Source organism: Drosophila nasuta, chromosome 2R (assembly GCF_023558535.2).
Source record: "Drosophila nasuta strain 15112-1781.00 chromosome 2R, ASM2355853v1, whole genome shotgun sequence".
Classification (NCBI taxonomy): Eukaryota; Metazoa; Arthropoda; class Insecta; order Diptera; family Drosophilidae; genus Drosophila; species Drosophila nasuta.
In genome coordinates this window covers 17554943-17581702 of record NC_083456.1, presented here as the reverse complement: position 1 = coordinate 17581702, position 26760 = coordinate 17554943, and the positions used below count along the sequence as shown (strand labels likewise).

Here is a 26760-nt window from a genome sequence, read left to right as displayed (position 1 = left end):
TTACTTTAAGACAATAGACAAACAAATAATCCATAATAATTTTATATGTACTCGTAATTTTTAAATAGATACATTTTGTTTTTGTCGCATTTAAAGCAGTTTTTTTTTTGCACTATTCATATTTCATTGTTTTAGTATCATTCTCATTTTATTTGTTTATTTTTAGTTAAATTGCTGTACAATTTGTTCACATAGTTCGGTGCAGGGAACACACAACAATTGGGGACAGAGGTGGGTGAGAAAGGGGACGACATATACGGGTAGGGGGAACAGAAAAAGAGAACGTCTTTAATACTTGTGCGAACTGATTTAACGTCTAAGATTGAACAAATATGAAAAGAAAAGAACGAAAGAGCGGACCAAGCAAAAGTAACGCAAACAAATAATTGAATATTTAATTTGGGGGTTTGGAATGCTACGATTCTGTATGCGAAAAAGAAACATATGTGTACAATCGAAAACGCGAAATATTAATCAATACAATTCAATTCAAAGAACACACACACACTTAAAACCTAGCAAAAATTATTGTGAACTTTAACAAATGATCGACGGTTCGGTTCGGCAACAGAAATTAATTGAAAGGATCATGTTTATGTGTTTGTTTTTGCTTTGTGTGCTGAGAACAATTAGTTAAATTTATGTACATTTTAGCATAGTTGATTATTTGTGATTACTAAAAAAACACACACATTAAAATAGTTTCCACTCAATTGATGATACGATAATATTTAACTAGTTATTGTTTAGGCTGCGCTTCGGCTCTTTTTTAAGTATACACAAAAATCTTTTAAGTATTCAAATCAAATCAAAAATTGTAACTTGTAAACGCAGATATTATTAATATCTTTCTTTTTTTGTGTGGGTATGTATTGTAGTTTACGTGTATATATATATATTCATGTATATATGTATATATATATCTCGTTGTGTATACACAACGGATTATTGCAGAAGAAGGAGCGTCGCACGTTGCGCTGCCAGCTTAAATTATGAATGAAACAAAATTTTGGACATAAATCAAAAACAAAACAATTTTAAACAGAATCTAATGGCGCGAGTCCCTAGGGTAGAATTCAGCCAAAATGGAAGCTGGGATACGCTTAAGCATCTCCTTGGGGAAGATACGCAGCAATTGCCAGCCAATGTCCAAGGATTCGAAGACAGTGCGGTTCTCGTAGTTGCCCTGTGTGTGTAGAAATTACATGTTAATATCTCGAAAATTGCCTAAGATTGAATTGAACTTACCTGAGAGATGAAGTTCTTCTCGAACTTGGTCAAGAACTCCAAGTACAGCAAATCATCGGGCGTAAGAGCCTCCTCACCGACCACAGCCTTCATGGCCTGCACATCCTTACCGATGGCATAGCAAGCGTACAGCTGGTTGGACACATCAGAGTGATCCTTGCGGGTCATGCCCTCACCAATGGCAGACTTCATCAGACGAGACAGCGATGGCAACACGTTGACTGGGGGATAGATCTGTCTGTTGTGCAGCTGACGATCAACGTAGATCTGGCCCTCAGTAATATAACCAGTCAAATCGGGAATTGGATGGGTAATATCATCGTTAGGCATAGTCAGAATTGGAATCTGAGTGATGGAACCGTTGCGACCCTCGACACGACCAGCACGCTCGTAAATGGTGGCCAAATCGGTGTACATGTAACCGGGGAAACCACGACGGCCGGGCACTTCCTCACGGGCAGCAGACACCTCACGCAAAGCCTCAGCATAGGAAGACATGTCAGTGAGGATGACAAGCACGTGCTTCTCGCACTGGTAGGCCAAGAATTCGGCAGCGGTCAAAGCCAGACGTGGTGTAATGATACGCTCAATGGTTGGATCGTTAGCCAGGTTCAAGAACAGGCACACGTTCTCCATGGAACCGTTCTCCTCGAAATCTTGCTTGAAGAAACGCGCAGTTTCCATGTTCACACCCATAGCAGCGAACACAATGGCGAAGTTATCGGTGTGATCGTCCAACACCGACTTGCCTGGCAACTTGACCAGACCGGCTTGACGACAGATCTGGGCAGCAATTTCATTGTGTGGCAGACCGGCAGCCGAGAAGATGGGAATCTTTTGGCCACGGGCAATCGAGTTCATCACATCGATAGCCGAGATACCAGTCTGGATCATTTCCTCGGGATAGATACGAGACCAGGGATTGATGGGTTGACCCTGGATGTCCAAGAAATCCTCAGCCAAAATTGGGGGACCCTTGTCGATGGGCTTGCCGGATCCGTTGAACACACGGCCCAACATATCCTCGGATACAGGTGTACGCAGAATATCGCCGGTGAACTCGCAGAGCGTGTTTTTCGCATCGATGCCCGAGGTGCCCTCGAACACCTGGACAACGGCCTTGGAGCCGCTCACCTCGAGCACTTGACCAGAACGGACGGTTCCATCGGCCAAACGCAGCTGGACGATCTCAGCGAACTTGGGGAACTTGACCTCATCGAGGATGACCAGAGGGCCGTTCACACCCGAAACCGTCTTGTAGGCTAATCACATAAAAAAAAAATTAAATAAATAAATTTTTTAAAATTTAATATTATTTTAGGTTACAAGCGTTGCTCACATGAAAGCAAACACCAAAGCAAAGACAAGTGGTTGCCAATAAGAATCTGATAAGAAAATAAACGTCAGAAAAAATTGTAGCGAGAGAAGTCAACTCAACGAAGTCAGCTGACTGACGAACGAAACGTAGTAAAGCACAGTTAGTTGGATAAAACAACTCGTGCTCTGCTGCTTGCACAGTGAGTGTTAGAAATGAGCGAAAGATAACGAACGACAGCGTAAAATGCACTGCAAATTGACTGTTACATAAAAAAGAATGCTACTGGTTGCATCTATTAAAATGATATGCATTACTCACTATTAATTTTTTAAATATTAATTATTGCATGCTTGAATTTTATTCTAAATGAAAAAGTAAAATAAAAACATTTAGAAGAGAGCAGCTCTCCCTTTTTGCAAGTTTTGCTTCACACCATCTTTTCAAGTCAGGTGCTCTTGGGTTGTGCGCTTTGAATAGCAACACAGCAAACAGCTGAGCTCAGCGATCAAGTCATGTGACAGTGAAAATTTTCAATAGCCTACGAATTAACGGGTCTAATTGGAACGAACATTGGTCTTATTGAGCACAATTTATGTGTTTTATGGAATGTTTATGCTTGAGTTGTGGGGGTGTTGAAACGTTGGCAAAACGAAAAGGAAAAAACACTATATTGATTTTTTGTTTCGTGTTCTGCTTTCGCATTCGATTCGTATAAACTGTCATGGCGGCCAATTGCCCTTGCTTTCAGTGGGCCACAAAATACTAATTTTCAAATGCACTTTTTCACATTACACATAATAATTAATTGCTATTTAGGTACTCACTTAAGCGTGGCTGCGAGATAAAATCCCGAGAAACGGCAAGGACATGTTCCCGTTGGGCTTGTTGGGCGTTCATTTTGCGGAATGAATTTTCTTTCTATACGCGCTTTTGCCTCTACCTAGAAAATTGCACAGCAAATTTCGAGCTGCAACAGAAATAGTTGTTTTTTTTTGTATTAGATTGTTTAATTTTGTTTTCCAAATTATGATTTATTTGCTATGTTAAATTAGCTGTAGTTTGAACATACAATTTTTCCGTTTCAAATAATACTGAGCGACACACACGCAAAATTTTGGCCTGCGACGTCGTTGCGAGTACGAAGAAAAATCACTTTGATACGGCACCAGTAGTGTAAAATTTGTTGTGACGTCACGTGCCATCACATGACTTTGCGTGTGACCATATTTCTACCATATTTTCACCCTTGACAGTTGCGGAGCCCTGGTAGTTAATGATAAGCAACCCTGTAAATAAAATACAGCACAATATAGTGAGACCGTTAACGGAAATTTTGGAAAATAGATTTTGATAATATATAAAGCTGAAAACAAAAAAGAAAATTATAAAACGATTTTAAGAATTTTAATTTTGTGATTAATAGTTTTATATAAAAATAATATGATCGATATAATCGGACACTGGATATCGATATAGCTCAATTGGACAATCAATGACAGGTAGTGCTTCTTTGAAAAAATTAATTTACTTAACAAAAAAAAATGAAAATTATGCACAATGCTTCATTTTCATGAAAACCACACATAATAATAAATTTTTGTGAATACTCAAAAAAAATTTATTTGTCCACAAAAACAATCGAGTTTTACCGTAATAAATCGATATTTAAGCAAATGTAAATACATCGATGCATCGATAGTGCCATCGATGTTTCTCCACATCTCATTAAGCGTAGAAAGTGTATTTTTTTGGTTCAATTAATTAAATTATAATAGTTAACAATCGGTTAAACGATCTAGCACGGCAATAAATACGGCCAACTTGCGATTAAAACTGACACCGGCCATAGTTATTTGGATTTCACAAAAAAAAACTGATCTAAACAATACCGCTAGCAAAGGCAAAGGAAAAAACGCAAGAAGAAAAACAGAACTGCAGCACAGCACAGCACACAAAGAGATAGCGCAGGCAGAGAGACGACAACGACGACGTCAACGTCGATAGCAGCGAAACAACAACACAAAAAACTCGTTTCTCGTGTGTGTCTTTTTATTTGATTTAGTTTGCAACCAAAGCGGACGCTGCGGCATTTCGTGGCAGGCAGCGGCAGTTTATAAAAGGGGCGTGTCACAGCAGCGTGCAGCAGCACTAGCAACAACAACAGTAGCACTAGCATTATGATGGTTGAGTCCGACGGCACCGCCGACGCCACCCGCCGTCTCAACGTGAAGAAACAAACGCTCGACGATGCGTACGCAGTGCCCGCAAATTTCCTTGAGATCGACGTGGTTAATCCGCTGACCACAATGGCAGCAGGCAAAAAGCGCTATACGGACTACGAAGTGCGCATGAGGGTAAGTGGAACCAAGAGGGGATGGAGTGGGGAGGCAACACACAGACAGCCACATTTGCAGCTGTGCCAAAAAAAGAAAACAAAAGTCGATGTAAAGCGTTGATTATTCATTCCTGTGTGATATACGCCTATAAAGCACAATGATAATTATTAGTCATTATTTTCGTCGTATATTGTATTGTGCTGGATTTTCGTACAGCATTAACCTTATATTATTGAGTCATGCGCTGATATGGAAACATGATATGCGGGTCACAACAACAAGAGACACGCGACACTCGAGTGACAATGAAAACTTTAACTAAATTAGCATATATTATAACTTCTATTTTAATTCCAATCTCTAGACCAATTTACCGGTGTTCAAGGTGAAGGAGTCGAGTGTGCGACGACGTTACAGCGACTTTGAATGGCTGCGAAACGAACTGGAACGCGATAGCAAGGTAAGTCTTGAGAGGATTACCGATAGAATGGTCTAATCTAATGAAACGTCTTCTATAGATTGTGGTGCCGCCTTTGCCAGGCAAGGCATGGAAGCGACAAATGCCCTTCCGGGGCGATGAGGGATTGTTCGACGAGAACTTCATTGAGGAGCGGCGAAAGGGACTGGAGGCGTTTATCAATAAGATAGCCGGACATCCGCTGGCGCAAAACGAGCGTTGTTTGCACATGTTCCTGCAGGAGAACGTCATCGATAAGAACTATGTGCCCGGCAAGATTCGCAACACATAAGACGCCGACGACGAAGCAACCGCAATAGCAAATGCAACCATAGCAATGCAATGAAGCAAAAAGCAAAACTCGAACGAACAAAACTCAAAAAGAAAAACAGCAACAGAAATAGAAACAGAGGTTACGAAATTCATTAGGCAAAATCAATGCGTGTGTATGTGTGTGCTTAGCAAGTTACAAAAATAATTACAAAAAGGAAAAAAAAACAAGTAATAGATGTTAAATTTAAAATGGCAACTGCTTTCTTTCGGCCAGGAAGTGGCTCAGTTAATGTTGAGCGGCTCTGAAGAAGTATTGGGAATTTTTATTGCTAAATTCAATTGTTTATATGCAAAATGGTATACATACAATACAATATACATACATATACATATATATATTATTATATACAATATACATATTTACCTAATAGTGTACATAATACATAAACAAATCTCACACATATGGGATTTTATTGTCGTCTCATCATTATATAAGTGTCCCCCATGGCCAATGTAGCGAATGAAGTTCATCATATATAGTTATTTATTGGCCCTTTTTTTGGAGGCAAATCGCTCAGCAAATGGAAATGAAATTTTCTCGAATCCTAAGAGCACACACCCTTTTTTCCTCCCTTTCCTATCCATCTTTTAGTCGTTGTATAAAAATTGAATTATTATTGAGTTTCAAAAGTTTGCAACAACAAAGAGTTACCCTCCATCTCCATGGTATATAGTGTATGAAAAACATTAACAAAAACAGTTGCAACTGTTTTTTGCAAAATTACTGAATATTTTTGAATCATTTTAGTGAACAATATGTGTATTGTACTTCGAATCAAACCTAAAATAATTCCAATAATAATACATGTATTTTACTAAATTGTCTTTAGTGTCTTTTCTTTTTGTTGCTGTGGGGTATCTTTAACTATGTATGTATGTATTTTAGAATATTTGCATTGACAAACGCTTCATATTCGGGAATCTTTTAAACAGGTAGGAACAGAGGTCATACAATTCTATTTGATCAAAACGTAAACTACATCGAAACAACATATATATTTTATATAAAAAATTAAAAAAATAAGTCAATGACAAAAATAGACTCATGTTTCGTAAAGTGGATAGGTAAGTGTAAAGTTTACAAGATCTATTTAATGAGGTCATAATACATTTAAATGTTCTTCAATTATTTCACAATAATTTGAAATTCGGTTAACGAAAAGCAGTGCTGAACAACATTACCTTACTAACGTTGGGAATTACGATCGACAATACCGCACCCATTCTTAGTATGAGTGCGCGCGCGAGTTCGTGCGTGATTTTGTATTTCGCGCGCTCATTTGTGTGCGCAGGGCTGCAAAACGATTGCTGCCGTTGCGTGAGCGAGACAAAGCTAGTGCCGGTTAACATATGTGTATATGTGCGTAGTGTTGTCATGTGTACATTTTATTTTGTTTTTTTATTTTTGGCATGGACACGGCGGATTCTCCGACAAAAACGCAACCCAGCGATGATGAAAATTACAATTTGCTCTGCCAAGCACACGAACAGTTCAACAAGTAAGCGCTGCACACAGTATTCTAAAAATAACAGCCACAGCCATGTGCGTTTCTTACTGGACTAACTCTATTGCATGTCTGTTCTCCCCTCAACCCGCGCTCGCACATACAGTGCTGAGTATGACCGCTGTTTGGAGCTCCTACAGCAGCTGGAGACGAAGGGTGAGAGTAGCGGCTTGATACTGCGCCACAATCGCGCCGTTGTCAACTACTACAAGGGCGGCGCCATCCAACACCTTGCGCTGCTTCGCGAGCTCGAGCAGCTGTCGGATGGCAAGGCGGTGGGACTGACGCTAAAGCATGCGGGTAGCGCCATCACAGTAGCCAGATACAACAAGGCGGTCATCTATTACCATCGCCACATGTATGGCACGGCACTGGAACGTCTGGCGCCGCTTGTGACACGCCTGGAGGCGCTGGAGAAGCATATGGCGGCGTTGGTTGCCACGTTGCAGCTGCAGCTGCTGCTTGCAACCAATCAGCTAAATCGTGCCGAGGCCTTTCTCGACTATCTGCAGTATAAGCTCAATCTGGTCGCAAGTGCACCCACTCCAAATCCCGCTGGCAATCCCAATCCCAGCGAGGAGGCAGCTGCAATTGCAGCGGCAACGGTGGCAGCTGCTGCTGCTTCTTCTGAAGGAACGCCAGCGCTGGAGACAACTGTGGCACGTGTGGCAGGAAAAAGTGATTGTACTTTGCAGCTGTTACAACTGCTCACGCTGGTGCTAAATCGTAAACCCGTCGTTATTCCCGAGGATGGCTCGCCACATTTTGCAGCACTGAAGGCGCAAAAGTACTACATCATGAAGGACTTTCAGATGGCCGGCAAGCAGCTGACGCGGATCAACAACGAGTGCAATCTAGCGGGGTAAGTTCAGCTCAAATTTCCTTACAATGAATCCCAATTGATTGCGGCTTCTCTCGCAGCACTATGACGCCGGAGCTGAACGCGGTCATAGCCAACAATATGGGTGTGATTCAATTGCGAGTGCGTCACTATGCGATTGCCGTGAAATTCTTTCAAAGGGCACTGCAATACGATCAGGAGCTTGCGGGCAATTTGCGCCAGTCATCGTTGCAAACGATGAGCGCAGCGCGAAGTTGCGAGATTTTGTACAATATGGGTATTTCCAATCTGCATCTGCGCCGATCCAAGGATGCGTTCCAATGCTTTATTTTGCCCCTCAAGCAGTATCAGAGCAATCCGCGTCTTTGGTTTCGCATGGCCGAAGCTTGCATCATGGAGGACGAATCGGTAAGCAAAGTGTTTAAAATTTTTCTCTCAATAACCACTTAAATGCGATTATTTCAGAAATTGCGCGGCGACGAACGTCAAACCTTCGAGAGTGCTATGAACTCGTCCATATCCAAGCCATATGCGTAAGTATATTTGTATCTCAAGCTTACATTTGCTTACAGTTGTCTTCTCATTTATAGCGCCCAATCAACTGCGGTGCCGGAGCCAACGCTGCAATTTGCAACGCTATGTTTGCGCAATGCTTTATCCTTGGCCCGTCAATATAAAGCCACTTTCCATATGGCTGCCTCAACAGACGAAGTGCTGGATGCAAAGGACGCGGCGGCGGCGTCGGTGCAGCAACAGCTGTGGAGTCAGCAGCAGGACAATAATTTTTGCAACCCATCGAAACCGATTAGTCTAGAATCGCTTGAGAATATGCTGGCTGCCATCTATGCGGCGCACAGCTTTGTCTCCCTGCGCCTTGGTGACTATATTACCGCCTTGGAAATGGCGAAACAGCTGCTCCAGAGTGAGCGACTCTCCGACGCCCACAAGTATGTGCTAGCCAACAACTATTGTAATCCCATTTAACTAACTAATTGCATTTGTAGATTGCTGGGCAACATGTATGCGGGCGAGGCGCTCATCATGATGGACAAGGCCCCGGAGGCCAGGGAGTATCTGGAGCCGAACTTTATGAGCTCGCTGAATGCTCTGGATTTGGAGACGCGTGATTGGCAACTGAAGTCGTTGGAGGCTGCCCAGAATGTGGTACGATACAATTTAGCCGTTGCATTGACTTTGCAAAATGATTTCCAGGCAGCTAAAAATCTGTTGGCCAGCTTAAGCCATCCAATTGTGAGCAACAAGGCGCAGATTTTGCATCGCTACGTCGAGATCAAAATGAATGCAGCCAGTAGTGCACTCAATTAGACAACAAATTGTGTAAATATCTTAGACGGAATGAAAACTGAAAAAAAAACAACACACGCATTGTAAATATAGATAAACCACTGACAGACATCAATTGACAAGGACCCCTCACTTGTTTCTCGCATTTGCCCAAAAGTTTCCTTTAGCTGTCCGTTCAACTTGGAGTTGTAAGTATCGATCTGTTTATAGTTTTCATATCATACCTAATACTTAACTACAATTTTTATGTTTGCTGTCTATCAATGAAAAGATATCTTAACGTAGGGTTTGATCCTCAGATATTAAGTTTTTTTTTCAAGAAAGAAGGATTTAAATACTTTAATTTTAGAGAACTTCACTCTCAGCTGGTTAAGTAAAATTGTCTGCGGATTTAATAATGATGTTTATTAACAATTGTTGTAAATGTGAAAAGTTTTTATAGATTAGTTTTAAAACGATATATGTTCCCATTTTTCATACCAACAGGAAATGTAACAGGCATCCAGGTCTGTCTGTCTATCTTTAGGATTGCCACTTGTTATGTTTGGATTTTGACCACGCCTCCCTCCGCACTAGCAAATCGAAATCAAACCCACAAATTCTGAGCAAAAATGTTTGTTATAAACACTAATAACGATAATATGAACGATTTCTGAAATTTTGTTTACGATCGGATGAAAAAATTTGAAAATTATTGAACAAACAATTAAATGTTCTGTGAACAACCAAATCAATCATGCTTTTAATATTGTATTTATTTTTTAATGGGTTAAAAAGTATTTCATAGTCGAGTACTATCGACTGTAACTTTTTTAGTTATTGCAATTTTTTTATCACTGAAAGGGCTTCTATTACAGTGACCACAGTAAGTAACTGGATATTGAATAATATTTTGTAATAAATAAATCATTTTAACAATTGCAACGATACCACTATTAAATTTTGTTGAATTTAAATTGCGACTTCAACTTAATTCTTACAAACATATTGCAGATAACAAAGCTCTTATTAATGAAATTTCAAATGAACTTTAACATAACAACTATTAACACAAGAGTTGCTATTAAATATTGCTAAAATGAAATTATAACTTTAAAAACTCTCCATGACTTTCTTTCATTGCAAATTAGCTTCACAGCTTAAACATCGAATAAAAATCATAGTTATTATAAGTTATTAAATTTAATTATTGAACGTTCAACATGAAACTATAAATTAAATATTTATTAATCAGTACGCGAGTCGCAAAGTTGATAAATTTGAACAGCACCAACAGTGGACTCATTATGACATATACGGTTTAATATAACTAAGTTTTTGGCACTAGTAGAAGTTGTGATTCTAGCTCCCTGGCAGTAAAGTTCCTCCAATCTTATAATTCCCTTCCCCGCACTCGATCAGCGACGTCGCCGCTGCTCGAAGCGATTCATGGAGACAACGATGTTGTCAAAGATATACTCCCGGACGCCCAAGCCGCAGATGAAGTCAAAGTGATTCCAACGCTTCCACGGCACCTTGTAGACGGCCTCCACATTGCGCAGCCGTGTCACCAGCTTCCAAATGTCCGCCGGAGCCACAATATAATCGTTTTCCGCAAAGAATATCGTCACCGGCGTGCTTACGTTCTCCAGCGCATATTCCGGCGGCTCCAGTTGCTGATAGTGCAGCCAATTGCGCTCCGGTCCGTAATCGTATTGTCGAAATTTGGTGGACACATAGCCCTGAAAGTAGTGCATCAGTTGCTTCACAGAACCGCCAGCCGGAAAATTGGCCATCAAATCGGGCAGCAAGGTTTTGTTCAAGAATCTCGTATCATAACCCACGGCGGGCCAAAGACGTGTGATGCAGACCAAAGGCTTCTCGTGATCCAGGCACGTCATCGAGAGAAACTTCTTGAAGAACTTATTGGTGGAGAACATCTCAATGCCCTCGAGCATCTTGGACACATAGTTGCGAGTGCCCAACACGGGTCCAATGATCTTGGCCAGCCCGCTATGCGTATTACTCACATACGCCACCGGGGCCAAGAGTGTTGCCGTCTTGAAGACCGCATTGTACTGTGGCAACATCGAGTTGAGCACCAGGAAGACGGTGCCACCCTGCGAGATGCCCACGAAATGCATGCGAGCTACGCCGCTGGTGCGTAGCACATAATCTATCTGGGCTGGCATATCGTAGACGCTCATCTCGTGCCAACTAAAGTTCCAGAACTCACGTTCGGTGGTGTTGAGCCACAGATTGTGGCGGCAATAGATGTTGCCACGATTGTTGCCCAGCCACACATCGTAGCCAGCACGCCACAGCAGATAGGCCAACGAATCCTCTCTTCCATTGAGCAGCCAGCTGTGAAAATAGTTGCATAAGTGGCAAGTTCAAAGTTCGAAAGTGGCGCGCAGGCAAACTTACACATCCGATGAGGCATAGAGGCCGGAGAGCAGGAAGACAACAGGTCGTCGCAACACGGAGTGCAGTGTGCCATTCTCATTGAGTTGCACCTGGGGAATGCGATGCAATTGCAGCACATAGCCATCCTTGGTGATCACCGTGTGTCGCTCCACATTGTAGCCATCGTGTTGTATGCGACGCACCTGCAACCAAAAGGAAGTGGCGCTCAGTTTGGCAAACACAAACACAAAGAGAGAGAGAGAGAGAGATAATCACACATGTCAGACACGCTTGGCACATTTTTATGGTTTGTGACATTTGGAGGCCAAAGCGACGCGTGCGTTGTGACATTCAGGTAATTAGGAATTCCAAACACATACACTTTGGGCCACCCCCAATTTCAATATTGGAGGAGGAACTGCACCTACCGCATCTGTTATAATAATTTCGCGCGATTGTCGTATAGTTGCCAACACCTGGCGCAGCAGCAATGCCAGCATGACGAAATCCAGGCCCAAGCGCAGCGATCTCATGCTAACTGATATTCAGGATTGGCGGCGATTACATGAAAGCTGACCTGGCCGGGGATGCGATGCGAGGCGATGCGATCGGATCCGATGGGATTAAGTAACCGCAAATGTAACCGTTAAAGCTGAACCGGTTCAGTCTCTGGCAGCTTTCGTAGATCGATCGTATCGAAAATGAAAGCTGCGAGGATCGCGAGTCGTGAAATGGAAAGAAGAAAGTGCCGCCGTCGGAGCTTTCAAAAGTAGCAGAAACCCAAAAAAAAAAAAACAAAATAACAAAAACCGAGGCGAGGCGCGATATACGATGTTCACATGAATGGGGATATTGAATGAAAATTGCAATCAAAAGTGCCGTCGTTATGTTCGATCGTCGTCGTCGTTTTAGTGATCGTCGTCGTGGGGCAAGCCAAGCGCTGCTAACGTTCGATTCGAATGTGCTTTATCGACTGTGCACGCGTTTGCCGCTTTAAGTCGCAACGAGCGCAAAAGCGTCGACACTCGCGTCGCAGGGCTTGTTACTCACGACGTCGCAGTCAGAGCTACAGAGCCAAAAGAGCAGCTCAGCCACTGAGCAGCCAGCCAGCCAAGTTAGTTAGCCAGCCAAAACTCTTGGCTAGCTAGCCACCTGCATGGCGTGTGCCTTACTCGTCGTTTACCTCTGCGCCCAACACAACAAAATTGCGGCTGCTGCTGCTGTGGCTGTGGCTGCGACAGCGCATCCGGACGCTCTGCTCCAAGCTCCCAAAAACTGAGCGTCGACTTTTTCTACACTGCGCCTAATACTTGTAGCCAATTGGCCTGCCCCTCACCTGTTCACCTCCTCGCCTGCTCGCCTGCTCATCCCAGGCAGTCGCTTCTACTACCAAACCAATGACTTGGCAAAATGCCATAGCAATTTTTTAATTATAACAAAACCCCGCTGAAAGAGAGCCCTAACTCAAAAAGTGTCAACCCAACAACTGCTGCAGTGTTCAAAAGAAAGTGCTATTCAATTTCTATAGCTAATTGACATCGACACTGCAAACAAATAATACAAATTTCAGATATTATTGTAGAATGAGTAAAATCTTTAATAAATTCATTTCAAGTAACTTCTAATTACCCACTAAGCATACGTATTTGATGAAATTAATGAGATGAATAAAAAACGCTACTAGTGATATTTTTGTAACACTATCCTCAACCTTGCAGCTTTTCAATGTTAAATCTAATTAAACAAAATGCAATTTAATTTAATTACAGTGCTTTGGCCTTTGTTGAATTATTGCAAGTTTTTAGATGCACACATGTAATTTGGCAGTAATTGTAAAGCATTATTTATGTAGTAAATATTTGGTTTATTTTGGTGTTGAAAGTTTTTGGAATAAAATACATTTTAATTAAATAAATTCACTAGGTTTCGTTTAATTAGAATAGTGAAAAGTAGAATAATGAAAAAATGATTTTTTTTTTTAATTTCTTTTTAATTTATTCAATACTGAAATTGATATTATGTCAATCTACAAAAATAGCAAATATTGTTCCTTGTATATTAATTTATATGCCATTTAACGTTTTTTTCATTTTCGTTTTTTCGTTGTGATTCATTTACTTTTTTTTTAAAACATTTGAATTATATGCGTTTAAGATATAATTAGTTCAGAATGTATAAGTAATTAATTCTTCGCAATTCTCTAAATCATAAAAATCTTTGTAGTGATAAAACTGAATGATGAATGAATGAATGAAATTATTTTCTTCATAATAATATACAATTAAATTAATTGCCTTTTTTTATGCAGTCATTTTATTCATTAATTTCTTTTACTAATTTAACTTATACTATTTCTTTATTATTTTGTAACAAAATTGGTTTTACTGAAATCGTGACATTTTTGAGTATTAAAAATACAGTTGGCTAAAAAATATGAATTGATTTTCTTCATAACAATATACAATTACTTTCACACACTTCTTTTGTTTATTTTAAAAGCAATTAAGAGATTTTTATTTAAGAAAAACGTATTTTCCTTATAAGGAAGAGTAAGTAATTGATATTGTGTTGTTTTCAAAGTAATAAAAATATCACTGGCACTTAAAATATTAATTTATTTTCTTCATAACAATAAACAATTAAGTTTAAAATTAAACAATACTGTGTGTGTAAACGAGGTGCACTCTATGGGAACGACAATGGTAATTTAGTTGATATTAATTCCATTCATACGTAACTTGGCATACTTTGATTGCATGCAAGAATTTGGCTGAGTGTATTCATTATTTTTTTGGGGAGCTACTTACACATTTTTGGCTCGCCTTCGACGTTGTCGTCGTCGTCGTCGTGGTCGGCGTCGTTTTCGTTGTCGTTGTCGTTGTCGTTTCGCTGAATTGCAATAACCTGTTGCCTAATGTGAGTGCTGTGAGTGTGCGGTGTGAATGCGGTGTGAGTGCTCGCAGTGGCAGAGTTCCAGAGCGCTGCAAAGTGACGTCGCGAGGCGAAGCTTCGGCAATTGTCTCGCTTGCTTATTTATTTAGGATCTTTAGTCTGTGCCCAAGTTTGTGTGCTCACCACCGTGTGTGAGTGTGTGTATCTAAACACTCGAAAACAATTGACTCCACCGCCAGCAACAACACCCACGTGCTAGCAGCGTCTCTCGCGTTTGCAGATAGTTTTGTAGTTGAGATGCCGGAGAGGAGGAGGAGCTGAGCTGAGTTGAGCTTTCATTGTTTGTCTATATGGCTTTTTAATAACGCGTCAACAAGTTGGCAAGGGGTTGTAAAATGCTATGCACACACACACACACACACACACACTCACACAGACACCGTATAGAAACGAGTGTGCAAACATTCGGACAACAAGTCCCAACTCAATTTCGTCCGGTCAAAAAGTAGCCGACCCGTTGGCCCACTCTCGCCTATTGACCCGTCGACGTTCGTTCGTTCGTTTTGTTTTTGCCCAGAAAACAACTCATGAGTGTGCCACTCATTTACTCACGTACTGTATGAATGAAGTAGTAGTGCTCTGACATTACATTATATTGGGCAAGCCCACGGGCGGTGCCGCTCTCGGGTATTTTTGGCGTTAAAACAGTTTACGCTAATTTGTATTGTAGTATTGTGACACATCCGCCAACTTTGACGCGTGCTGCAGCCGGAGTTGTTGTTGCTGTCGACGTCAGTTCAGCAAACAGTTGACAAGTTTTGACAATTATACGTACCGCCGAGTGCCGAGTAATTAATAGGGATTGAGGCCACGGGCATATTGCCCATAGAGCTCTGCCAAGTACTTGTTGTTAGCTTTAAATTTTGTTTTATGGCTTTCTTTTTGTTTTGCTTTTCACTAATGGATTCTATGTAATACGCTCTCAGCTTTACTCTCTTGCCAAATTTGTTTGTTTGTTTGTTTACTCTCGGCCATCCACTCATTTATTTAGCCATAAATGTGATCATGATGTAATTTGGTTTGCCTCCTCTTCCCGTACTTTGACCACATCGGGTATTACGGCTGGCTCATAAAATTGGATACGCTTGGTAACAACTTGAGTAAATGGCTATTTAAGATTTTATGGATACGAGCGTAAAATGGATAGCAATAATACATCGCTTTTAAATATTACTATCGATTAAAGATATTAAACTTATATAGTCTCTTTATTATTACCTTAAAATTTAAAGCAGTCATATAATTTCTGCTATATAATAATAAAGGTATATTCAAGGAAAATAATAAAGTATTGGACGTTTGTAAATAAAAAAGCTTTCATTTCTCATAATGTGAACTGAATATATTAAACTTATAAAAGATATTTAAAATAATTTGAATTTACTTTATTATTACCTTAAAAATATAAATAAATCATTTTTGTTTTACTACTTAACAATAAAGGTATATTCATACCCATGTTTAAAATATATATAATATATGTGGCAAGTCATGCAAATCCAATCTTTAAACTGAAATATTATTTTAAATATTACAAATTATTGAAATTGATTCAAATTATTTAATATTGAGGTGTAAATATATTATATATGTATTATTCATACCCATATAAAAAATTAAGCAAAATTCTGCACGCTCGTCAATAAAATATCTTTAATCCCCCATAATAATTCCATGAGAATTAAAGGGTATTAAAAAGCGTGCACATGAAATATAGAGCTTGACTTTCGCTTTTGCCGTTGATATTGGCTGCATTTTGTGAACTTTGTTTTGAACTTGAAATCGGAAATCGTTAAGCATCTGCATAATTTCAAGATCTACCCATACGCGATGCGATGCGATGTGATGTCGGCAACAAATCAAAAGCTTGTTCAACTTTTCCCTGGGGACAATGAGTTGACATTTCACTTTTCACTTTAAGTGCTCTTGTTGTCCGATAAACTACTGTCTGTGTGTGAGAATGTGTGTATGTATGAGTGTGTGTTTTGGTTTTTTGGTCACTTTAAGAGCGATATTCAACTCTGACTTCAGACGCATTGCATTTCCGCTCGACGCCAGCCCTTTTTTTGTTTATCGCAGCAAACGATACGAATACGCTTACTTTCGTATTATGCACACACAAACACTAGTGCATTACCAACACATACACACATGTATTATACATACACTGAAAACAGTGGCTTATCAGCTAAGAGACAAGGGCAGCGCTGTTGGTGGCGGGTCATAAAATGAAAGTGATTGATGTCCCTTGGGAAAGTCATGAGGCCAACTCGCAGTTCTCTTCTTCGGCGAAAATAATCAGCAAAAATGGTTAACATAGCGCGCTAATCTGTCGCTAATTGCTTCTTGATGTGTTTATGATCCTAAGTCAAGAACCGCAGGTAAACGAATAATCATTTACCTGTTTCGTCTTGTCTCGTCTCGTCTCGGATTCGTTTTAATTACGTGCAATAAATGGTCTGAGCTCTCAGTTCGTCTGACTCATGAGCTCTATGGCAAATTTTACGGTTGCTGCCGTCTAGCATGAACATGGCAATTGCCCGATCATAAAAATGCTGTGTGGCAAGCCAAAAATAAACAACAACAACGACAACAACTTGCAACCGCCTTCGAGTCGACTACAAAGAGTCGATGGGCAAACAAAAGGAATACACGAATACTGAGGAAGTGGCCAACGGCTTTGTGGCAATGTCTCCATCGTCATGACTAAGCGTTTGTTTTGCTCAAAGGGAAACCAATTGATTCCTTCCTGTTGCATTCGAGCAAGAGCCACAAACAAAATCTAAATATTTAACGACTAAATTGAATCTGAAGGCGAGCGCGCACATTAGTCAAATTTTCCTCGGCACGACTCGAGACATGGAACTTGGACTTGGGGTTACCTGCTGGTTATAATCAATAAAACATAAACAGTGGGCCGACAACTCGACTGAGTCTGAGTCTCTGTCTGAGTTTGAGTCGGAGTCTCTATCTGTGTCTGTGTCCGAGTTGCAGCCCATCACGTAATGGAAATTGTTACAAGAAAAGCCTACCCAAACAACAACAAATACCCATACATATGTGTATATAAATGTATAGTATATACATACTTGTATGCTATGTAAATACATATGTAGAAATTCAAATACTTCGTCGTCTTTGTCGTTGACGTTGCTGTCGACAGCCAAGCGAGAAGTTTTGTTTGGGCATTCTGTCAGTCAATGGACCGGCCTTTCAATCAGTCTTTTGCAGTGAAAGACCCCCGCAGATCTGAAGTCGAGAGTCTGGAGTCTGGAGGTTGGAGGAGTCCGAGGTAAGCGCACTTGAACAACCGTTGTGCTGCCTTGAGCTGACTTCACGAATCAGATCATTGATACGATACGAATACAATGTGCATTATTTGTTTGCCCTTCGCTCTTCACATGATTTGTGGCTTTAATCAAAAATAAAAACAGCAAACGAATTCATTCCTTGATTTGTTAGTAGTAATATTGCATCGCGATTAGTGAAAACACGTTTGGACCCTTTGAAATATTTTGATGATAAACCATCTGCAACTGATATTACTACTTGACGACTTCAACAACTGACGAAATACGAGTATGTTAATGAATTTCTGTGTGTTTATTTCTTTTTTTTTGGTGTACCGCAATGTCGTTCATAATAGCAATGTAAACGCAGTTATTTTTTTATTTTATTATTTTTATTGCGTTTTTCATAATTCAATTCCAGCTACAGCTGATGTTTAATGTGGTGGCTGCCTGCCTGCCTGCTAGGTACGAGTATTTTGTGTTCATTGTTCCTGCTTCGCTTTTGTATCGGGGATTTTGTATTGTGTCCCATAAACAATACAAGTACAGCGCATAAACTGAGGCAGCAGCGACTGAGGCAGCAACGATGTCGACGTCGACGTCGACGTCGAGTCCAGTGAGAAGTGCGTGCCGGCGAATTGGCTGCCTACCTACTAAGTACTTAGAATTGAGGCAGCTTTTGATGCTAAGACCAATGGAAAAATGTTAGTAGTAGTTGGAGAGAATAAAACCCACGCAAACGAAAGCTTTGCCCGAAGGGGAAGAAGATTTCTATGGCGCTTAGAGCACTTATCAAACCAACATAAACACAGAAGGGGGACCCACTCAGAAGCAGCAGCAAGCAAGCAAGCAGAAGCCGCATGCCTGCCAATGCCCTATTATTATCCAAAAGCAAATAAACGCAGCCCAAACGGTCGCATGTTGATAGATCTGGCAGCCAGACGGTGTGGCATAGGGGCAACCAAACAGGCAACAGAGAACGAGACTGAAAATGGAAACGGAGACGGAGAAGTTGACGAAGATAGAGGCAGAGACATAAACGACGACGACGACGACGTCACAGCGTCATCAATGTGCGACTCTTTTTTTGCTGCATGCATGCAGCAGGCAGCGGACAACAGGCAGCGGGCAGAGGGCAGCGGCAGAAGGCAGCAGGCAGCAGCGCGGCAGATACAAAATTCCAGAGCGCACGCGTTCTCAACTTTAGTTCTTTGCGAGTGGCCAACGTGTTCGGTTCGCTGCGTGGCCAAGAATCATCACAAAGCAGTTTTTGAGTTTCGACTTCGAGCAACGAAAAGAAAACGGAAAAGTGACAGCTGAAAGTGGAAAAAAACAACAACAATCCCGTCGAGAACATCTATCTCTTTCCAACTCTCAGTGTTATCGTGTGTGTGTGTGCGTGTTTTAGCCGGGTTTCGGACCAAGTTTTTTGTTGTTTATCGCAAAACAAGAAGCATCTCGGGCTAATCAATCACTCATTCAATATGGCAATTTCTGAGATACATGCAGCGGGCAGCTGCAAAGCTGTTCCACCAAGCAGCAGATGCTACTTGCAATGCACTGGCAACAGCAACAGCAACAGGAACAGAAACTGGCCACAATCTTCCCCTCTGACTTTGGGATCAACGCATGCGTCGCTGCCGCTCTTCTTCATGCTGCTGCTGGCAGCGATGTTGACTTCGTGCTTGGCACTGCCTTGTAAGTAACATACTAACTACACTCGGTATCAGATACTCATGCCACATCGAGAGGCTGCAGCTACTACATCTTCGTCTTCGTCTTCTTCGTTGTCTTTGTCTTCGTCATCATCATCATCATCAGCAGCAGCATCATTGTTGTCGTAATAAACTTGTTGCACTTACGAGTTGCTGCTGCTACTGCTGTTGGGGATCGCATCAGGCCTTTGACTTATTTTGCGGCTGCATTTTCTTCTTCTCATTTTTTTGTTGGCATAATTCAAAATAGACGCTTACGCTGCGCTCAGTTGGCGTAATTATGCCACGGAAGAGGCGCCGCCAAAGCCAAAGCCAAAAGCCACAACTTCCAGCCCTACTCCTGACTCTCAACTCCACCACTTGGGTGTCATATATAAAAGTCCCCCCCGCACACATTCCCTACTACTCTCCAACTCTGGCAGCAGCGTGCGAAAGTTCAATACTGTTTAGTAACATCGCAATTGAGGGGCTCGCTGAGTTCAAGTTGTGTCTTTGCGATAAAACGCAGATAACAGGAGCGGTTCAGTCAATTGGGGTTGGTCTCGTCCATTGCCCCCTTACGCCAAACGATTGCCCATTCAATTTAATTCTAGAAAGAGACAGAGAGAGAGAGAGAGAGAGTTCTTTACTGCGTTCTTTGTTGGAATTGTGCGGAAAGAACAGAACCATTGCTAATCAATGAAGAAGAAAATGACAAACTAAGCGGAAATAATATGCAAATGCTGATATAAGTATTTGTCCATTTATGCTGATACGCACTCTGTAATGGGGAATTCTTTCATATTCACAATTTTCACAAGAATCAACTGAATGTTTGCATTCTCGATAACGCACAAAATGTTGAACTTTTTTGGAATCCCACTGACTACACGATTTAAGTTTTATAACTGTCTATAAAAATGTTTATATGCAATTATATTCAATTAGAATGTCGGATAAATCAAATTAAATTGTTGCCTTGTAATCACACACAGCACGCAATATTAGAACATTTAATGTTCTGTCATATCTTTATTTAGTACTCACGTATTTATTTACTAAGCATTTGTACACATTTTAAACTTCTAGGGAATTGCAATCATATTGAATGAAAGTTGTATAATATAAAGTCTCATAATACTTTAAAATTATTTAGAAATTCAAATTTACATCACATTTTATTCAATTTTTGTTGACACTCCATTTAAATAATGTTGCTTTAACAGTTTATATAAATTCGTTATATGCAATTATCTTCGTTTAGAAGTCTATTTGTTGTCTTAAATTGTTGCATTTTAATTTAATAGCCACACAAGATGCTTCATTAAAATCCTCCAACTGTCATATCAAATTTATTTACTCTGCATTTATATAAATTTTCTTTTGACATGAATTCGTGTTCCTCAATTTTCTTTTAGACTCGAGAGAGAGAAATGCGTGTAACTTCATATTCTGCTACATTTTATTTTTCACATTTAACACATTCAAAAACATGAAAACATATGTATATACGAATGTTTTCCCACCTAAGAGACATGCCACACACCACACAACATGAGGCCATCTCAATACGTCCAAAAAGATAATTTTCTAACACACACACATACGCACTCGCATGCTGACTTTGAAGTATATATATTCGTATGTGGAGAGACTAGAGACTGGAACTGGCAGATGACACTGCTCCGGTTTAGGCAACTCCAACAGCAGCAGCAGCAGCAACAACAACAGCAACCAACAGCGGGCGGTGCAGCAGCAGTCCCGAAATCGATTTCTTTTATTTTTCTGTAAATGCCATTTCATTTGGATTTGTCTTTGTTTTTGTTTTGTGCCGCATGCTTTGTCCCATTTTAAGACATTTAGACACTTGGTCGCTATCCCTAATAGTGTTGTTGTTGTTGTTGTTGTTGTTGTTGTTGTTGTTGTTATTGTTATTTTTGTTGCAAGCATTCCCAAAGGGATTGAGTAGATGTGGCATAGAAATGGTCATGGGGCCCACCTCCGATGCATATCTCTTCGAGGGGTAGAAGATAACTAATTTTCAAGTTCCACGAATGCAGTTGCATCTATAAGATGCGTGAGCATGTGCGACTGTGTCTGTGTGTGTGTGTGTTTGTCGGGAAGGAACAATCGACTCATAAATAAAGCAGCTACTTTGGGTGATTGCCAGTGGTAGTGTTGGACGAGGACGGACAAACGGACGGAGGCGGGTTGCCTGGTCTCGTTGGGTTTGTTTATTGTGTTACTAATTTGGGATTCCTCATATGTGTGTGTGTGCCCGGAATGTTAATCACTACATCGACCACTTGGACGCATTTTGAATTATGAGGCGATGGTGGAGGCGGTGGGCAAGAATTTGGGTTGTTGTGGTCGTGACGTCGTCATGGACATGTTTCATCTATGATCGGCAACGGGCAAAAGGGAACGGAAAGGGGAGCGTCTGCCTGCCCGCTTGCCAACGAAAACACTTTGTGAATGAGAATGTGTGAGAAAATGCAATGCTGATGATGACGACGATAATACGTATACGACTATGAATGGGTTTGTCTGTGTTTCTTTCTCTCTCTCTCTCTCTGTCTGACTGTCTGCCTGTCGTCGGCGTGGTCATAAAATAACATTCGATGAGTATGCGATGGCAGTTATATTAGTTTATTATTCCTTTAAATTGACTATTTATCTATAGAGCAGCTCGGCTATTAATACTAAGTATCTGATGCATTTGGCTTTTTGTATATATTTTTTTATTTGTAATTAATATGAAATCATGACACGATCGTCACACAGAGAAAGTTGAATATATGGAATGATGATAAACCTAAATGGAACAACAACAAGTTTACATATTAATCTGAATTTTATACAATGTTTATAATTTGTTTGTTTTTCTATTGATTATTTTTTAGCCGAGACAACAACCAGCTTGCCTAGCGCTGACATTGAGTTAGCCACCACAGTAATTCCACCACAACAACCTCTGAATGAAGCCAATTCACCACTATCATCAACACCACCAACTGTTGCCGCCGCTGTCAACGAGTCAATTGTGAAGATCGAACCGTTGAAAACATCTGCTGCCGAAGTTGCGGACGAATTTGTTCGTACCAGTTTTGTATCTTTGGGTGGCGAGGGACTTGAGCAGGGCATACGCAATGCGGTGAAGTCCGAGGTTGAATTGGAAATCGAAGCGGATTCGTCGGCTGCAGCTGCTGTCGAGCCACAGCAGGCGGAAGAACAAGCTGACAAGGAGCAGAATACAACAGACACTCATGTTGAGCATACAGGTAGGTTTTGCTTTGGCAGCAAACAGAACTTAACAAATGCTAAATCAAGTGTCACATCTTTAGATGCAGCTCAAGGTGTGCGAGAGCCGAAAACATTGGATGCGGAGGCTGAGACAAATGCAGAGCCACAAACAGAGGGCGAGAAGACAACCCACGTCGTTGAGGACAGCGATAAATTGTCTCCTGTAGCAGAGGCAGAGGCAGAGGAAAAGGCACAGGCAGAGGCAGAGGAGAACACTGAAAAGACAGTTGAAGAAATTGCCAATAACAACAACGATAAATTGACTTTGGAATCGGCCACTGAAGAAAAAGCTGACGCAGTTGCAGAATCCCAATCAGAACCAGAGCCAGTTACTGACAAGACCGTTGAGCAAGTGGAACCGGAGCAACCCAACAGACCTTTGCCAAGTGTAACCAGCGATCTCGTTTCCGTCATCTTCGATGAGAACCGTGCGATTACCGAGCAACCCATAACGAACAGCAATCGCGAGGCTTTAGAGCAGGAGCATGACAAAGTACTTTTGGCCGAGCAGAAACCAGAGCCAACATTTGAAGTAACCAAACATCAGGTGACAAAGAAGCAAGGTGTGGAAGATTTGCTGCCCATTGAGGTGCCCAATGAGGCTGAGGAAAAGCAAGAGGAACCAGAGGTTGTTGCTGCTGCTGAGCCAGAAAAAGAGCCAGAGACTTTACAAGTAGTAGAAAATACACCAAAAGCAACAACGGAAAATGCAGTGCAAGTCAATGAAATCGAAGAGAACATCATTGATAGCGATGCAAATGATAAGGAAGTACAACAAATTGCTTCAAGCAGTGCACAGCCAGAGCATGTTGAGTCTACAGAGCCAACAGTGAGTGTTGTTGCGCCTGTGGAGGAAGTTGCTGTAGAGGCGAATAAACCAGTTGATGTCGCCTCAGTTGAATCGTCGGAAGAATCGTTGACGCCCACTGAAGCCAGCATTGATCAGGCAGAGAACGCAGAAGCTGCTGTGGCTGAAGCCGAGACTGAAGCTGAAAAGAAACCCGAACCTGAAGCTAAGCCTGCGGAATCAATTGTGGTTGTGGGCGAGTCCAGCTCAACAGCTTCCCCCGTTGAGTCCGAAGCTGTTGAAGTGGATAAGGAATCTGAGGCTGATAGCGATGAATCTGAACAGAAAACTGACCAACCTGCAGCTGCTTCGGCTGAGAAGGACTCCTCGGAGGAATCTGATGAACTGTCAGCAGACGAACCCAAGGCCAGAGCAGAGGACAGCACTGCCACACCACTTGTCTCTTATCCACCACACAATGCCGGTCAAACTTTCGATAGCAATTTGGCTGATGAACGCAGCGCTTATCTCTCGTTGTCGTCTTCTAATCGATCCACGCTGATTATTGCTCTGTGCTCTGGAACCGCTGTTATATTCATTGTGATCTCCTTGGTCATTTTCGTATTGTCCTTCCAACGTCAACACGGCACTCTGGATATTGAAATGCAAGAGCAGCGTCTGGGTAAGGATACTCTCGATGAGGAGGATGCACAGATGAAGTTGCTTGATGTGGATCTTTCGACTCCCGTGATTATTGCCATGGGCAATGAGGAGACCGACGAATGTCTCTAGACACTTTACTCAGACTGCTTTCAATGCATTGTACATATTTATTAACTTTGAGATTGCATTTTTATTAAGTGAAGCAGCATTCAAGGGACTTTCAGCTAGCTCCTCCAACTGGTTGTTACAATTTCCGGCTCCAAATTGCTGACTGACATAAAGCTATTCTATCAACAAGCTGCGAAATAATCAAGAACAACAAAAAACACATACGAGAAATACAAAAAAATCATTTGCCATATTGTTTAATTATAGCTGCACTCTATACAATAAGTTTCTATCTTTCAAAACACAAAAATTATTTATCTTTAGGAATTTGATTAGAAGTAAGCCAACATACATATGTATATTGAGTATCTGATGAAAACCCAGAATAAATATTTTCAATTGATACAAAGCCGACTAATGTATTTTTTTTTTGTTTAATTATGAACTATTTGTTTAGTTAGAATCATGAGCGTATGTAATTCCTTTTTTGAATAAACGAATACATAATACGTTACGGTATTTTTTCACAGTTTGATTTCAAAAACATTTTACTCTCAGCCGCAAAGTATGCAACGTTTTTTAAATATTAAGAGGCGATCTCAAACCTCACAATTGTCTAGTGGTTCCCCAACAGCTGACATCATATCCCAACGATTATGTTTTCATAAAACCAATTTAAAAGAGCGGTGAAAGGAAATATAATATATAATGTAAAATAATATTTTTTCATAAAGAATAGCAAAAGCGTAACATACATTTATTAATCAAAGGGTAATTATTCTTGCGATATTTTTAATAAATATTTTTGCACAAAACAAAAGTTTTTTTCAAATAAATAATTTTGTTTACATTGATATATTTTATTTGTTTACTGCATCTGGCAATTTTCCTAAGCAAAACATATACAAAGGATTTGATTTTGATCGACTTCGAGAACTTTTGTCATAACTCAATTTCATTTAACTTTGCAAACATGTGTGAAAATGGAATTTATCTTGACAGAAAAATATTGAATATAGTTTACTTTATGATTTATCAAGATTTTTCCTAATTAAAAATTGTACGCTTTGACAAGTCACATCGTATATTAAAAAAAAAAAAAATTGCTGCCTAATCGAATAGTCACAAAGGTCAACCAGAAGTGATTTAATGCCCCCGACACTCTCAAATGGCATCCAACGCAACTTGCGGCATGAGTGCGACTAATTGCATTGGATTAAAAGCTTTGCCGAGGCGGCATTTCAAAGGCGTATTTAAATTAGTTCATTACAACGAGAGCACGATCGGTGAGATAAAGAGAAAGAACTAGCGAGGCAAGAGTGTGAGTGTGAGAGAGGGAGCGAAAGCTGAAGAGCTGCAAGTTTATGTTCTCAACTTGCAACATAATAAATAGGCGCATATTGAACTTTTCCACCCGTCATTAGTTTGGAGCACAATGAGAGAAGAGGCGCTGCTGCTCATTGATTGAGTTGAAGATGTTGTCGATCTTGTTGTCGATGTTGTTGTTGCTGTCTTAATGAGCTTAATAAGCGAAATGAAAAGGCGCGCGCTCATCAGCATCTTGACCGAAATGAAATAAACAAAATCATTTTGAGATTAAGAGTCTTGTGTTTTTTTTTTCGATTGGGCGTTTTGTTTTTTTTGGTGTTAGATTTTTGTTTATGTGTTGATCTTATGCAATCGCCCGCACAGTGGACAAGTTAATTAAATAGCCCAAAAGCACAAAGAAAAAAACAAACAGCAAAGAAATAAAAATAGAATTAATTTTCGATTTCTGGGCTTGTGCTTCATCATCATCAATTTAAAAGCCATAAAATTCCAATTGACAGCATAATTTTCACAGTTTCATTTCGGTTCACTCGATGGCAATTGCAAAATTGTTCAAAAAATAGTTAGGAAATTTAATAGTGGCGAGACGACATTGTGGTCTTTGTGGCAAAATGTGAAATGTAAACCACATATAGAAGCAAAACTTACATGCTTATGCGGGATAAATAATAATAATAATAATAGACAAGATTAAGTTGCACAAACAATGGGGCGTAGCTGCGAAATGCAACCACTGTGCTGCAAGCCAAGAGAGGAAGATGGTACATATATGTTTTGCTGCTCTGCTTTTTCATTCACATTTTATTTCTTAACCCATTTCCCGGCAGCGACGCTCGACGCTCGATGCTCAACGTTGCCAGCGGCATTGTCATTTGCTTGTCTAACGCGAGTCTGCCGCTTGCTTTG

General features: G+C 40.6%; 5 protein-coding genes across 7 annotated transcripts; 3 read left to right on the top strand and 2 right to left on the bottom strand.

The window, feature by feature from the left end:
* Positions 1-370: 370 nt before the first annotated feature.
* Positions 371-3783, bottom strand: LOC132784105 (V-type proton ATPase subunit B). The gene is made up of 4 exons (XM_060789511.1): positions 3636-3783; positions 3391-3533; positions 1249-2510; positions 371-1186 (listed from the first exon to the last, which is right to left on the bottom strand). The coding sequence occupies exons 2-4, from the start codon at positions 3461-3463 to the stop codon at positions 1049-1051; spliced, it is 1473 nt and encodes a 490-aa protein (XP_060645494.1). The 5' UTR covers positions 3464-3533; positions 3636-3783; the 3' UTR covers positions 371-1048.
* Positions 3784-4277: 494 nt separating this feature from the next.
* On the top strand, positions 4278-6512 carry LOC132784108 (sorting nexin-12). Its single transcript, XM_060789513.1, has 3 exons — positions 4278-4920; positions 5267-5362; positions 5421-6512. Exons 1-3 carry the CDS (start codon positions 4744-4746, stop codon positions 5649-5651), a joined length of 504 nt encoding a protein of 167 aa, XP_060645496.1. The 5' UTR covers positions 4278-4743; the 3' UTR covers positions 5652-6512.
* Positions 6513-6652: 140 nt separating this feature from the next.
* On the top strand, positions 6653-10073 carry LOC132785647 (CCR4-NOT transcription complex subunit 10). 3 transcript variants are annotated; one of them, XM_060791843.1, is made up of 7 exons: positions 6653-6757; positions 7141-7191; positions 7304-8059; positions 8119-8446; positions 8504-8571; positions 8629-8985; positions 9043-9458. In XM_060791843.1, exons 1-7 carry the CDS (start codon positions 6738-6740, stop codon positions 9362-9364), a joined length of 1902 nt encoding a protein of 633 aa, XP_060647826.1. In that variant the 5' UTR covers positions 6653-6737; the 3' UTR covers positions 9365-9458. The 3 variants fall into 3 exon arrangements, with proteins under 3 accessions (XP_060647826.1, XP_060647827.1, XP_060647825.1); XM_060791844.1 differs by lacking the exon at positions 6653-6757 and adding an exon at positions 9830-10073 and having other exon boundaries at positions 7039-7191; positions 9043-9202; XM_060791842.1 differs by lacking the exon at positions 6653-6757 and having other exon boundaries at positions 7039-7191.
* Positions 10074-10496: 423 nt separating this feature from the next.
* On the bottom strand, positions 10497-12512 carry LOC132787123 (lipase 3). Its single transcript, XM_060794021.1, has 3 exons — positions 12157-12512; positions 11750-11931; positions 10497-11686 (listed from the first exon to the last, which is right to left on the bottom strand). Exons 1-3 carry the CDS (start codon positions 12259-12261, stop codon positions 10741-10743), a joined length of 1233 nt encoding a protein of 410 aa, XP_060650004.1. The 5' UTR covers positions 12262-12512; the 3' UTR covers positions 10497-10740.
* Positions 12513-19171: 6659 nt separating this feature from the next.
* Positions 19172-24891, top strand: LOC132786485 (cytadherence high molecular weight protein 1). The gene is made up of 3 exons (XM_060793024.1): positions 19172-19668; positions 22568-22945; positions 23009-24891. Exons 1-3 carry the CDS (start codon positions 19455-19457, stop codon positions 24544-24546), a joined length of 2130 nt encoding a protein of 709 aa, XP_060649007.1. The 5' UTR covers positions 19172-19454; the 3' UTR covers positions 24547-24891.
* The last annotated feature ends 1869 nt before the right edge of the window (positions 24892-26760 follow it).

Excerpts from the sequence above, each read along its gene's own strand:
- LOC132784105 (XM_060789511.1), bottom strand. The coding sequence starts at position 3,463 with ATGAACGCCCAACAAGCCCAACGGGAACATGTCCTTGCCGTTTCTCGG. Across the intron at positions 2,511-3,390 it reads TATCTCGCAGCCACGCTTAA|CCTACAAGACGGTTTCGGGT; the intron begins GTGAGTACCTAA and ends TTATGTGATTAG. Across the intron at positions 1,187-1,248 it reads AGAAGAACTTCATCTCTCAG|GGCAACTACGAGAACCGCAC; the intron begins GTAAGTTCAATT and ends CTACACACACAG.
- LOC132784108 (XM_060789513.1), top strand. The coding sequence starts at position 4,744 with ATGATGGTTGAGTCCGACGGCACCGCCGACGCCACCCGCCGTCTCAAC. Across the intron at positions 4,921-5,266 it reads ACTACGAAGTGCGCATGAGG|ACCAATTTACCGGTGTTCAA; the intron begins GTAAGTGGAACC and ends TCCAATCTCTAG. Across the intron at positions 5,363-5,420 it reads AACTGGAACGCGATAGCAAG|ATTGTGGTGCCGCCTTTGCC; the intron begins GTAAGTCTTGAG and ends CGTCTTCTATAG.
- LOC132785647 (XM_060791842.1), top strand. The coding sequence starts at position 7,103 with ATGGACACGGCGGATTCTCCGACAAAAACGCAACCCAGCGATGATGAA. Across the intron at positions 8,060-8,118 it reads AACGAGTGCAATCTAGCGGG|CACTATGACGCCGGAGCTGA; the intron begins GTAAGTTCAGCT and ends CTTCTCTCGCAG. Across the intron at positions 8,986-9,042 it reads CGACTCTCCGACGCCCACAA|ATTGCTGGGCAACATGTATG; the intron begins GTATGTGCTAGC and ends TTGCATTTGTAG.
- LOC132787123 (XM_060794021.1), bottom strand. The coding sequence starts at position 12,261 with ATGAGATCGCTGCGCTTGGGCCTGGATTTCGTCATGCTGGCATTGCTG. Across the intron at positions 11,932-12,156 it reads AAATTATTATAACAGATGCG|GTGCGTCGCATACAACACGA; the intron begins GTAGGTGCAGTT and ends TTTTGGTTGCAG. Across the intron at positions 11,687-11,749 it reads CTCTATGCCTCATCGGATGT|CTGGCTGCTCAATGGAAGAG; the intron begins GTAAGTTTGCCT and ends CTATTTTCACAG.
- LOC132786485 (XM_060793024.1), top strand. The coding sequence starts at position 19,455 with ATGGCAATTTCTGAGATACATGCAGCGGGCAGCTGCAAAGCTGTTCCA. Across the intron at positions 19,669-22,567 it reads TTCGTGCTTGGCACTGCCTT|CCGAGACAACAACCAGCTTG; the intron begins GTAAGTAACATA and ends ATTATTTTTTAG. Across the intron at positions 22,946-23,008 it reads CACTCATGTTGAGCATACAG|ATGCAGCTCAAGGTGTGCGA; the intron begins GTAGGTTTTGCT and ends TCACATCTTTAG.